This window comes from Buteo buteo, chromosome 1 (assembly GCF_964188355.1).
Source record: "Buteo buteo chromosome 1, bButBut1.hap1.1, whole genome shotgun sequence".
NCBI classification, from domain to species: domain Eukaryota; kingdom Metazoa; phylum Chordata; class Aves; order Accipitriformes; family Accipitridae; genus Buteo; species Buteo buteo.
In genome coordinates, this window is record NC_134171.1 from 25554442 (window position 1) to 25568861 (window position 14420).

The 14420-nt window shown below is 38.9% G+C and overlaps 1 protein-coding gene across 11 annotated transcripts in view; it reads left to right on the forward strand.

Moving 5' to 3' along the window:
- Window positions 1-11184, forward strand: part of TBC1D1 (TBC1 domain family member 1) — a 120493-nt gene extending 109309 nt beyond the window's left edge. For all 11 annotated transcript variants that reach the window (XM_075024325.1, XM_075024305.1, XM_075024338.1 and 8 more), the window contains 3 exons: window positions 3516-3685; window positions 6564-6734; window positions 9089-11184. In XM_075024325.1, coding sequence (XP_074880426.1) covers window positions 3516-3685; window positions 6564-6734; window positions 9089-9289 — 542 coding nt within the window. In that variant the 3' untranslated portion in view covers window positions 9290-11184. The remainder of the gene's footprint in view (window positions 1-3515; window positions 3686-6563; window positions 6735-9088) is intronic.
- Window positions 11185-14420: the final 3236 nt, after the last annotated feature.

Consider the following 14420-nt stretch of genomic DNA (forward strand, 5'->3'; position numbering starts at 1 on the left):
TTTCATAGATTGTTTGGTATTTGCTTTATTTCCTTTTCAGTTGTTTGTTTTTCAATTTCATTATGTGGTACTTGTTCATCCATGATGAGCAGGCTGGATTGGAGCTTTTCCCCCCGATTCCTCTCTTCTAATGAGAAGCTATTTTCATTTTCCTCAGTCAGTCTCACTTAAGAGATGTAATGAAGCAATTCTTTATTAGGATGTTAATATTCACACTTTCCTGACTTAAAAAAATTATAGTCACATCTACCACAGTAACAAATAATGAATATGGATTCCAAGAAGAACCAACAGGAATCCTGTCCTGTTTCTGTTTAAGGACATGCCAAAAGTAGCGCTAGAAGAAATTGCAGTGAAAAGGATGGTGTGTAGCTAAGTGGAACTACATGTCCTGTGATTAGCATCTTAACTCCAGGGAAAAAATTTTTTTCCTGGAACAGTCCAAAGTAGGCCAATGTACATCAACAAGCATCTAGCTGAGAGTAGTAATCTGTAGGAATTAAATGAAGTGCTGTATGTGAGTGTCACATACTGAGTTTATAATCAGTTCATCTTTCAATTATTCTTAATCGTTCATAGTATTGTAAATGATAAGAATAGTCTTTGAATTAGACAATTGACTGCAGTAAGGGTATAAAAGTGCCTTGTGTATCCAGTATATTTGGATTTCTGCCTTAATACACAAATTAGTATTTTTCTGTCATTGGAGGATTGTAGGGCTTTAGAAAGCAAAGATTTTACATTACAATCGAAGGCATAGGTGCATGATCTTCACAGGACTGACTTTAGGTCAAGAACAGAAAGCATGTGTGACTGAAACTGTCACCTCTTTAAAATCTCTGATGTTTTTTAGAGAGAAAGTCCAGCATGACCAACACTTGCAGTTTTTAATGTTTCAAAGTATTTAGTAATTTCCTTTAGTGGAAGCTACGTAAGTCGAGAACATTGGTCATTCTTTTACATTAGAAAGTAAAATCTCATCTTCACCCATGCTAAAGACTCTGAAACACAACTATAAATGTAAAAAAGGTTAGAGCTGTCACTTTGCTAGCAGCTGTCATTGGCAGCATGGCAAGTTAGGATCCGATCAGTTCTGACCCATGTCTTCACGCACTTTTGCAGAACATACATACATTTTCATTGCCCACTTATTAGAACGCTTGGGATGAAAGTATGTTGCCTTTTAATGTTGAAGTAACTCATGTATAGGTTACTACAACTGTAAGATTGCACTGCCATTTTCTAACATGGTATCTCTGAACCATTGATGTTTGAAGCCCCACTGCTATTTAATAATATAATTGTAACAGACCACTTCCTTTAGATTTCCATAGAGTGTACTTTTTGCAAGCATCTTACAAGCAATATGTAAAAGAAGTGGGCTAGAAAGAGGTTAACCCAAAAACTGTTTTATGAGTCAAATAGCAAAACTCCTTTTAACTTTTTAATTATCTGTCCAAACTTTCAACGTGCCTCCTGTGCAGGATCTAATGAAAATACAGCATCAACAAAGAAGTTCTTTTTAATACTCCTATTTACTTATTAATGGAGGAGACTTGGTAGAATAGTGTTTATTTTGTTTCAAGATTATAGATAAAACTTGATTTTTTTTTAATCCTGTAGGCTGCCAGTCATGCTGACATTAATTTGGGTACCTTCACTGTACTGTTGTTGGCTGGCAGCCCACTTAATGGGAAGCGTGAGGAGTGGATAACAAACAGGTCTTTGTTAAGTATTTGCTATTTTAAATGAGAGGGGGATTTCGGCCATATATTACCAGCTCAGCTCATACAGACATTCATTAACAACTTATAGGTCACCTTGAGTTAATCTACGTGTCTTTATGGGGCAGGTGCTGAATCATAAATATGCATTATTTTCAGCTCTGTTTTTTTCACTTTTTCCTAGCTGTTCTTCAGCATTCCCATAGTTTTCAGTTTCAATAGCAAATTGAGGCAGATGCCTGCACTGTTACTGCTTTTCAATCATTCCTACCTTTGGACTTCACATTGAATCTCACTTGAAAAAATTTACACCACTTTTAGGACAAATGGTGGCAAAGTGCAAGATTTATGGTTAGTTATTACTTGTGCTTTTCTTTCTCTCAGAGAGAGAGAGAAGTGAAATGAGTTATGGCTTCAACATTAGAGGCAAAAGAGCGCAAAGGGGGAATTTCATTATGATACAAATTCGGAAAGAGAGGTTGCTTTTACTAAGAAAAGCAGTTGCCCAGTGTTTTCATATGTTCTTTACTACATCAGAGATACCTGTGGTTTTGCTAGTAGTTGTTTCCCTTACCGTGTGGTGGGTTTTTTCTCTCTCTCTCTTTATTCTTCTTTTTTTTTTATCATTAAGACATACTATTTATTTGGTGTCACTGTGCTACTTAAGTGATTGTGACTTCATTCACAGCTTCAAATACAAAGAAGGGAAAGAACAAGAGAGAAGCCCTTTAAAAATAAATATATATTTAGGAAATGTGGAATAAAACCACAGTATCTTATCTTCCTTTCCCTCCATCAGTATTGTTTCATATGTTAGATGCTTTTGCCTGTAGCAAGTCCCTCAATAAAACCAGGAGCAGATTCTGAGTTATAGTAGCAGGAAAGTCAAATGCAGGGCAATGCTGTTTATACTGTGGACAGATGGGTTTGTGAAGATGGGTTTCTTGTCTGATGCTTTCATTGCAGTCTTCTTTTTTTTTGTTCTATAAAGACATAGGCATTTTGTAAAGGAAAAGAAAAGAAAGGAAGTTGCATTGAAAGGTCACTATATACTGTGGTTTCAGTGTGCTTGAATGTATGCCAGGTGCTGTCATTGCAGGGCCACCTGCAATATCAACGCTTAAGCTGTATTACTAAGATTTCAGGGTACTTATTAATGTAGTTATTAGAATATTAACATAAGTGGTTGAGACACAAACTAAAAATAAGCACATGCACGTGAAACTCGAGGCTGCTGGAAAGTGCACATTTATCTTCATGTGCTCAGTGTTGTATTAACTGAGATTTTATTGCTTTCTCCACCAGATGGGAAAAGAACGGAACTTCAGATCTTTGGCTGTGTCTTCAGGTGTAGTTTTTGCCTGTTGTATTAGGATTTTTAAATGGCATTGGGATTAGAATTCTATTCAAATTCAGATTCCTGTTAACATCTCAAAAGAAAAAAGCGCACAAAACTATTACATGCACAAAAAGTGGCAACACTGACAAACTTGACTACCTGGTTTATTGTGTACTTAGCTTAAATTTGAACTGGATTTCTTGGATGAAAAGTCACTAAACAAATTAATAATTGATTGTGTTAGTCAAGTGTGCTATTCACAGTAATAATCCTGATCCTGTAAAACTTCTAAAGCCACAGCCACAGTAACAAAAGCACGTGTCTGGCACAGTATATCTAGCCTCCAGATCACTCCTATGAGAAGTTGTTGTTCTTGGACATTTTACTGTTTTAATATTCTTGTCATAAGATGTGCTTGCTTGATGTACTCTGTTTTTTCTTTGTTTTCACAGATATGCTCTTTCTTCAAGGATCAGAGGCTATATTTAAAGTGGCTTTAAGCCTTTTGGGAAGCCACAAGCCCTTGATTCTGCAGCATGAGAACCTAGAAACTATTGTTGATTTTATTAAAAGTACTCTTCCCAACTTGGGTTTGGTACAGATGGAAAAGACCATTAGTCAGGTATGAAATAATCTGAACATATGAGTAGTATGCAAAGGAATGCTCTTTTTACCAAGTTCTTGACAGAAAAACCACAACAGTGTATTGTGTTACTTCAAGCTGAGAATTCTATTACTGTAGTTCTGAAGATGTTGGAAACTTTTGGAAGCATATGACTTGCATAATACTTCTGTATTCATACATCTACATGTTGGTTATGGTCCCTTTATGAAGCCTTTAATGAAAATGAGTTTACTTTTTTGCTTTTAAGTGTGCAACAATGTTACTGGCAGCAATGTTGCAGCCCATATGCAGTGCATTCCACAAAAAAAGCAGCAAGGTGGGCTAAAACCCTTTTGAGTTTTCCTGTCTCCAAAGAATCTTGCTCTCCAAGTCTCATTTCAGAAGCAAAAATTGACTTACAAGAGCCTCATAAATAATGACCTTACTTAATGAAATTAGAAGCCTCCCTACGTTGACTTTGTCTATACTGGCTTTTATGGTGCTGGTTCAGTATGTTACAATAGTGCCTTTGTATTTCTGCCAGGAGTACATGGGGCAGTGCAGTCTCTTGCAGTGAGCAGTGACTCTAGACAGCAAACACTGGGAATCCTCAATATATTTTTTTTTAAATGGCAGACAAGGAAAATGATGCAATATTGTTAAGCTAGCAGAAGGCTCCAGATGATAACTGTGGAATTTGAAAAAAATCACAGAGTATTGCAGTTAAGGCTTGCCTGTTTAGAAACCCTAACTGTTACACTTGACATCTAATTTGCATCAGGCAAGTAGAAGACGTGTTTTAGCCTGTTTTTCTGAAGGTCTTTTGTGGTCCAAAACATGGGGGGTGCACTGTGCAGAACTGCAAATGCCTGCCACTCACCAAGGGCTGCAGGAGATCTGCAAAGCCTGTGGCTTGATAAAGAAAGCGGGCAGCAGCACAGTACACTGCAGAATGCTTGCAAGGGGCTCCCTTCTGATCCCTGGCAGCAAAGCTTCCAGGGATGTGCACTCAAATTAGGATCGGAAAAATTGCTTCTTGTGCTTACTATCAAAGAAAGGAGGGGAGAACTAGAAAGCCTGTGTGAGGGGAAGGAAAGCAAGTGATTTCTAGGGGGCAAAGGGGTTCATATGTTATCTGTCAGGCCGAAAGGCTGGAGTGCACAGCTCTGCAGACTTGCAGTGCTTGGGCAACCTACAGAAAACCACTGGCTTTGAGCAGAAGGAGGGAGAGAAACTCTGTTTAGGCAGCTCTGACTGCTCTAAATTTAAAGTGGGCAGGTAGAAGTGAGTTGAAGGGAGATCCCTTCCCCTGCTTTGATCAGGGCTGCCTTTGAAGAGAGGCAGCTGTTTGACCAGCCCTGGAGTGCATACACAGCTCCTGGGCTAATCTCCATCCTCACACCTTCTGCAGAGTGGCCTTTGGTTTACATGCCTTAACGTGCCTTCAGTTAGCTGGTTTTCAAGTCACGCTTTTGATTTGCTTCATGTTTCCCCCTTTCAGATTTGATACTCTGGGTATGACAGCAGGGATTTCCCTCCCTTCCCAAGAGCACAGAGGCTAGAAGTGGTAGAGGTCATGAGAGGAACTAGAATTCCGCCCTGCTGAATTGCACCATTTGTTTTATTGAAATTTCAACAGCCTGTGTTCTCTAGAGATGCTTAGATCTACAGAAAATGAAAGTTCCATATGTGTAACCACACTGAAATTAAAATTGTATTTCAGCCTTCTGTACTTAGATGCTCAGTGTGTGTGTTTCTACATCTATACAACTATGAGAGAATTTTTTATAGCATAAGTAATAGCTGTCAGAACCATTTCATAAACTGATGTTTTCTTTAACTATAACCAACAGTTAAGGTCTTGTAGACAAAGCAGATAAATAAAATAGGAAATAACTCTTGTTATTTCAACAGGTATTTAAGATAGTATTTGGTATTTGACTCATTTTCAAAAGGAATAAAGTACAAGAGGTTTAAAAATAAAGAATAACCCTTGAAGTTATATTCTTGGGCTATTTTCCAGATGCATTTTTAAATCAACTTTTGTTTCTACTATGTTCTGTGATTGACACGCTTGTCCTTTTAATTTACCACCTTTTTCACTGCTTTCAGAGGAGATAAGTAGCTCAGGGACATTAGAGTCTTATTTCCTGAAAAATTTGAAGGCAGATGTTTGCCAAAACCTAGGAAAAGGAAAATACAATCCCAGTTTTTTCCTTGCGGTCACTCTGTGCACCTCCATTTATTTATCTGCTTTTAAAATAAAGGGTTTTCTTAATATTCATGTGTAAGACCGAGCACTCATTTTGGTGATTCATAGTTAATAATAGAAATCTGCTTTGACATTACATAATGTTTCCATTAAGTGTATTAGTGTAAGGATAGATTATTTCATCTTCTTTCAGTCATTAGGAGTACCATAGAATCATAAATAAACCTAGCAACGTTTATTGTTTTTCATTTAAAGCTTTCATTCTACTTAGCCTTACACTTGCACATGTGGCTCATGGGCATGGACCACACTTTTCTGAAGTGACATCTAATTCCAAGTATGTCTAGGAGGGTTTATGCCAAAATGAGATGCATTACATTTGAAATCTAAAAAGGGTAATACCCTACGAAGTCTACACTTCTTGAAAACTTCAGTGTAAGTGATTTTGCTGAAGTCATACAGCAAATCAGTAGCAAAGTTTTTAAGTAGATCCAATGCCAATGTGTTGCACTCTACTGCCTCAATCTTGCCATTTCCAGAGTAGGAGATGTGAATGCCAAAACTTAAGTCCTTTTTTGGTATGCAGTGATTAGATATCTAAGTCTAGATCCATCGATTTTAAAGCATTGAATGAGCTATGTTTTAGATCTGCACAGCACTTAATAATATTTTTATATACAACAGGTGTTTGAAATGGATATTGCCAAGCAGTTGCAAGCTTATGAAGTTGAATACCATGTGCTTCAGGATGAGCTTATAGATTCATCTTTAAATGACAATCAGAGACTGGATAAATTAGAAAAGGCAAACAGCAGCTTGCGCAAACAAAACTTTGATCTCCTGGAAGAACTGCAGGTACAATTTGTATTTCATGTTTAATTAACATTCTAATTTATCTACCTTTTCAGAAAAGACTATCTTACACCAAGGCACAGGAAAGATTGGCATGTGGTCTAGTGATTTTGAAGTGTAGCCATTTGGAATTTTTAGTTTAGCCTTTAAACTTTAAATGCAGAAGAAATTCTGAGAGTGAGTAGATAGAGCATATGCTTGCAATTAGTGAAAAGTTGATTCATCACACTGTCTCTTCTCTTGTAATTAAAATCATAGCTGTAGAAGATGACTAAAAACATACAAAGTGCTTTCTCAACTTCATTTTTACGTTTTCAGTCACTGCTTTATTACAGCAGGGATACTAGTCTATCACAAATGGGAAAGCTAATGCCAGTGTCACAATATAGAGTTACATCAGATATGGGATACATTGCCTATAAAGACATACTCTTTCATACAAAAAAAAATTTTTTTAAACTGTTGTCCAGATTGTTTAGACAATATGTGAAATAATAATTTCTAATATATACTTGGTGCCTGTTCAGTCTGCAGCTTTTTCAGAGGCAGTACACCTGGTCTCTGCAGGGGGTGTTCTTTGCTTAACTGTTCAAGAATTCAGCTTTCTGGCTGCTTTATAACACAACATGACTTCTATAACTTTTGACTGTGCATTTAGTTTGATGGAGAAAGGGACTTCAAGGGTAAGAAGAAGACATTTCAAGCCTCTTGATTATTGTTAAAGACGTAGACTTTGTAAGATAATAGGTGAGGAGTTCAGGTTTCTCAGATATTGGTCCCGTATCATGACTAAAGCTAGCCAACTGTGCAGACTTAGATTGCCTCTCCTAATAAAAATTTGCTTGAGCTGTAAATCCTGATCCTGTGAGACCTGAACCTGTTTCAGGTTCTAAAATGAGCCTTAGAGAAGACAGAAGAGATACTCCTCTGCAAGATATTTTCATAAAGCTCCAGGCACATGGGCAAGGAAATTGTTGAATATAGCATGGGGGAGAGGGATTTCTGGCATGACATTCAAGATGTGATGTCCTACAGATACCTGCATCAGGGGATCTTCTCCTGCTCCTGTCCCTAAAGACTTTGCAGCCCTAAGCAGTGTTTCTACAAAGCTCATCTCCACCTGAGTGCTGGCAAGTCAGCACCTAACATCATAGTGGGGAACTTAACTGTCTGTAGTGTTGGAGCAATCCCTTTGTCTTAGAGGTGGCCTTCATCAGCCTTCGTTTCCTATGGTGAAAGGTGACCCATTGCTGATGGGAGGAGAACGCATCACCGAACAATGTGGGTCATGGTTTGTCAATATTTTGCCCCCACAGGCTGAACTTTTTAACCCACCATAATTGCATGAAGGGCAGTGAGCTCATCAGAAAGGCAGATACTTCCCTGAAAGCCAAGACCATCCAGTGCTCTTGTCTCCAAATTTTATTCACAGCTCACAACTTCAGAACAGATCTCAGCTTTTGTCAAAGTACCTGTCCTGGTTTCAGCTGGGACAGAGTTGATTTTCTTTCTAGTAGCTGGTATAGTGCTATGTTTTGGGTTCAGTATGAGAAGAATGTTGATAACACACTGATGTTTTCAGTTGTTGCTCAGTAGTGTTTAGTCTAAGTCAAGGATTTTTCAGCTTCTCATGCCCAGCCAGCAAGAAGGCTGGAAGGGCACAAGAAATTGGGAGGGGACACAGCCAGGGCAGCTGACCCAAACTGGCCAAAGGGGTATTCCATACTGTGTGACGTCACATCTAGTATATAAACTGGGGGGAGCTGGCCTGGGGGGATCTCTGTTCAGGAACTAACTGGGCATCAGTCAGCAAGTGGTGAGCAATTGCATTGTGCATCACTTGTTTTGTATATTCCAAATTTTTATTATTATTATTGTTGTTGTTGTTACTTATCATTATTATTATTATTATCATCATCATCATTATTATTTTCTTCCTTTCTGTTCTATTAAACTGTCTATATCTCAACCCACCAGTTTTACTTTTTCCTTTCTCTCCATCCCTCCCACACAACCTCACCCCACTGGCCAACATATAATTTGCAGACTTAGTAACTTTCTAATTTCATTACTTGGCATTATATTCTGAGCTTAATTGTGAACTAATCAAAACAATCAAGTTGAGAGAAGGAAGTTTCTTGTTATAAGCAAAACCATAGTTGTAGTCTAAAGTACACAGATCTAATAACATTCATATTTGCATTTACCTTTGCAATTTGTCATCATTGGAAAGTATTTTATGTGTATTAATGTATCTCAAAAAATAGTTTAAAGTTGGTTTCAGTTATTAATGAATTTCCTTTTTGTTTTTTCTTCCCTTCCTTCCTCCCCCTCCTTCTTTCTTCTTACTTTGGAAGGTGGCTAATGGAAAGATCCAAAACCTTGAAGCAACAGTAGAGCTTTTATTGACCAATGAAGGCAAACTGAAGCAGTCCATTCTCACTCTTGAGCAGGAGCGAGCTTCTTTGCTGAAAGCAGTAGAAGAGATGCGGAAAAAGATTGGTGGTACAGATGGGAAGCCTCTACTTACTAGACAGGAACACATGGATGCTTTCTGATGTTCACGGTTGTAATGGAACAGACAAGCTGAGCAAGAAACAAAGGGAAGAACTGGGTCTTTTTGTCATGATCCATGGGGATTTGACATCGTCACCTTCATTGTACATGCCTTACTGTAGCAAAGCAAGATATGGGCATGGTGGCTTTCCGTATCAGAGAAGCTGGTTTCTTGGGGAGAAGGCTCGCTCTTCTTAGTATGTAGAAATACTTTGAACAGTAAGATACCACATAATAATAAGCAGGAGAAACTTAATAGTGTGTGCAGTCATACACAATACACTGTAAAGATGTCACAGATTCTTCCATAAGTGCTTCTAAACCTAAGTGCTTTGTGTTCATCACGTATTTTGTTTGTGTGTAGATCAGCACCATGTTAAATAGCACATCCTTTAGAAGGTCCTTTGAAGAAATATGGCAGTGTAAAACCTTTGAATGGATGACTGCCCCATTGCAGCTATGCAGTGGTAACATTTACAGAGAGTTTTGTGATTGGACTGGAGATATTCTTGACAGTCTAATTCCCCTACAGCTTGACTGGTTTCTGTTAATTATGTTGTTTACACTTCGGAAAACTGCTTCCTGATGCTTGAAGGTGTCAATCCATTGGACTCCAGAGAGATGGACTTCATCATCTGTAACTATGCATAATTGGGTGGTTGCCATCTGTTTTTATAAGTACATTGTTTTAGTACATTTTTTGTTTAACAACCATTAATGTAGTGTATTGTTAGTTGGCATTATCTGATAAACATACTGTACATAGTAACTGTATTATGCTTAACAAAATACACTGACATTGATTTGGTGAAGCCTGTGACTCTTCCAACATCATCCAAGGATTTATTTTCAGACTTTTCAAGTTTCATCTTATTTATTTCTGATCTGCTGTGTGATGTAAGACATCCTTTTGCTGGGAACCTAATGCCCGCTGTTATTTTTTTTTTCCCTTTATTTGGTACTCTGTGCCCACACATCCTCTGGGAAATGTTATTCTTTAAGACTTTTTCTGAAGTAGTGGAGGCATTTCAATAGCTTCACGTTGTGTCAGATATGCTTAAACTGTTTTATAAAGGGTACGGCAGTTTGAATTAGAACACCATTCTTTTTACAATGCATCTTTCAAGTAAGGTTACACATGTTAAAAAAAAAATAAATCTCACTTTTCTTAATACAATGAAAGTAGTTTTCAGGCTGGTTAAAGCACCACTGCTACAAGTGCAGTAATAGCCATGGATATTCAGTTGTTTGGGTTTGCTTCAGAATTAGGAACAGTGCCATAGTTTTGTTCAGTCCCCAAGCATAGAGTTAATAGGCATCAGTGTTTTGTTATGGTGGAGATTCACCCAGGAGATGTGATTTTTATTTTGGTTTTTTTCTTAAATTGATGGGTTTATTTTTAAAATTTCAATGCACACAGTTTTTTCTCTGACTGGCAATGTAGAAAAGGTTTTGTTTTGCTTTTTCCTTTTCTCATGCAAATCCACCTGACACATTGTGGTTGTAATTTAATAGGAGAGCTGTAACATTCATCTACTGTGCAGAACAAATACCTCTAATGTAGGTCAAAAAGAAAAAGAGAATTTACTCTTCAATTTCTAGAAGCTTTGTTCGACTCTGTCGTGTCTTAAATGTGTCTGGTTCTTGCAAATCCACTCTATATTCACTTAGTATTGAAATTTCAGATAAATCAGTTATTATTAATCCATTTACCCTCAGGCTTGTTCTTTTTATTTGGAAATCCATATTGAAGCTCATGCTTCATGTTTAAAATCTTGTCATAATGGACCTCATACTGTTAGAGCACTCAGTAATGTTGCATTTTTACAGCATAATGCCATAATTCATACACTGACATTTTAACAAGAGCAATAAAGATAATAATAATCTATGCCTACATCTATGTTTGTACATTTTTTGACATTTAAAAACAAAAACATAGTTGGTGGGGTGACAGTTCAGAGCTGTGTAAAATGAGACTCCCTGAAAGTACAGTACCATCTACAGTGGTTATTAATGAAAACTCTTAGTCCTCAGACTCTTCTAAACATGCTAAGGATCCAGTTGTGATCTTGGGACCTGCATCTGCATCCATTGACTAAGGTGAAGTACTTCCACGTGACTCCAGGGATGCATTCCTTTTTGTGATGTTTTGCTTCTCTGCCAGTGTAAGCGGAGGACTACTTCTAGTCCAAAGCCTTTTATTGAGAATTTGTGTAATTCCAGAAGTAAGTGCACTTAGATGAGAACTAAAGTCAGTGTTTTCAGAATGCATAAATGTGGTAAATAGATAACAAGCGACTTTTTGCTTTTGTGACTATATAAATGTAACTGTTTCATTGTACCAGGGAGTCAAATTTTCTGTGGATACAAATGAAATTTCTATTTGTACATATGCAAATTAATACAATTTTCTTAAATATGTAAATCCCTGGCAAAGTGAGAGATCATGCCACCCACTGGTCCAGGGTCTGAACATGAAAGAAATAGTTGATTTAAGTCTTTCTGCTGGTTACACTGAAGCAGATCTATGGTATGTTGCTTCTGTATGTCTTTCCCCATCCTGTGCTGATTTTTGTCACCAGGCCTCTCTGGTTCAAGAGGCCGAAGTGGAAGAGTGTGGAGGAAGGTAGTATCACTTACCCAGTTCCCAACTTTGGCAAAGCTTGGGGCTTTTCCCTTTAAAAGTATGAGAATGAAGTAATAGAGCCCAGAGCTAGGCCCAGATACTTGCATCCTTCTCCAACTACACTCTGTAGCTGAGCATCCTTAAGGATGTGTAAAATCAGATCTCCTGTTGTCTGAGTACCAGCAATTGTCATCAGATACTGTCTTCTATATGAACAGTAATTTCTGATTCAGAGAACGTTCTAAAAAAACCCTGCAAATCCATACACTGGCCCTCAGCAGGAATCCCGAACGAGCTAGTCCTGGCAAATCCAAGTTGAAGTAATCAACATTTTCCCCATCTCATTTCTGCAGATTAATATCCCCAGGAGTGATGCTTAATTTCTGAAGAAAAGAAAAAACAGTGAAAAAGGAAGGAAGGAGTTCACTTGTATGCGCAACCTAGGCTTCCAAATGTGCATGACAAAAGCAGCAAAACGTGCAGTGTGAGTGTGCTAGTGAACGACATCAAGGCAGTAGTCCAGAGACAGGTTAGCCTGAAATGTGGAAAGAACTAATGTTGGCATACACAACAAAGACGGCAGCAGCTCCTCTAAAACCATAGCAGTGAACAGCACTGGAGGATCTGCTGTGGTGTGCTGCGGTCACCCAGTTCTGATTTGTTTTTTCCAACTAGCGCAAGTGGTAGTTTGTGGTAGGTACTTGTGACTCCCTGTGCTTCTGGCTATTTGATGTACTTTTATATTTTGCCCAGTTGTCTGTTTCCAGAGATCATTACTTAATACAGAACCTGAGAATGATGATGCAGTGCCTATCATGTGGGAAAGTCAAAGCACTTTCACAAAGGCACATGTAACAGGTCTTCCCTTGTTTAGAGTGAGAATTGAGTCACAAAGAAGTTCAATGACTTGCACCAAATATTTCAGTTTCTCACTGGTTGCTGCGCTGAAATCCAGATCTTCTAAGTTGTGGTCAAATTGTCTTGCTGGTTGTCTAAAAGATTGTTCCAGAAGGTCTGTAACAGGTACTCGGTAGTCATGCAATGATCTGCTGAAACAATGTAAAATGGGAAGCGCAGTCGCTGAAACCTTGTCCTTTCCTGACAGCTATACCTCCCTCCCAACAGTAACCTTCTCAGTCCTACTGAAACACTTTGTCTTCTTACCAGGTACCTCCTCTGCAGGTACCTAGTACCTTCCACCTCTTGCTTGATAGGTTGGAGTAGGTGCACTGCCAGCAATCCTGAGTAGCAAGGATTGTAGTATGGCATCACCAGTCAACCAATATTCTCAGGATTTTTTTCAAACATAGTAATCTTTGATAAGAGTTGCCATTACTGAGAGCAAAGTCATGAAACTGCAACTAGTAGGACTCTGAATGAAGGACAGTAATCTACACAGCAAAGAGGACAATGTAGCTAGCACTTTTTCTCCTTTGTGATCTTCCTCCACCATTCAGTGGAGCAAGAAGCTGAATCGTCTTCTTGACTTCAAGTCCACCGCAATAGCTGCTGCAATTCCACCATAATAAAACAGCCTGGTATGTCAACATGGCAGAGCACACTTGCTAGCCAAGTCAGCTGTGATAGTGTCAGTACCCTCTGTGCATTCCCCTTTCTCTGGGGGTTTGGCTGCTTAATTAGACAGTGCAACTTAGATAATGCAGACATCTAGCCTTGAGGCACTTCTGGCCTCCAGCGGCTTCTGGCCACAATGCCTGCTGGCCTTGCAGCTATCCAACAAAAAGCTGGAAGAAGCCAGGTGCTTCCCACCCTGCCGCCATCTCTTGGGAGCTGTGTTTAAGCTGAGGCTCTTGTGCTTTGTCCCTGCATGAGGTAAGTTGCAGCCACACTTGTGTCTGGCCTTGTACCCTTGTTGATCCTGATCTAGGACTTTGCTTCCTGGCTTGACATCAGACCTGTCTCACCACCACACCCTTGTCTGGTGACCTGGACTGTTGACTTGCCTTGCTTGTCCTTTTGGGGTATTGTGGAACAGCCCCTTTGTCATTAAGTTGCCCCCCTTTCCTGCCTGCATGTCACCCTCAGCTCCTGGCTCACTTTCCCCTCCAGAGCAGCACCTGCCCTTGCTGCTCCCAAACACACAGCCCCATAGCACAGCTCCAGTTACATGTCTATATTGCTTCTGATTCCACTGCTGCGCTGGCCAGAGCTTGTTTAGGTGTCTCTGCATGCCACTGCTCTTCATTTAGCACGCAAGCTAGTTCTTTTAGAACTTGCTTAGGGACCTCCAACACAATGGTCGCACTGTGTAAAAGGGCCCTTACTAGTCTTTCATCTATTTCAAAGTACTGTGATCAAGTTCTTTTCCACTTCAAACAGTGCACCATATTTGCATACTATGTTGAGGACACCAAAAAAGTGCCTAAAATGAAAAGAATACATTTTGACTACAGCTGGATGAATGCCATGATTGCTTGAGGCACCTTAGATCATTGCACAGTATTTATACTGTGCCACACCCTGTGATGTGAAGTAATTTTTCT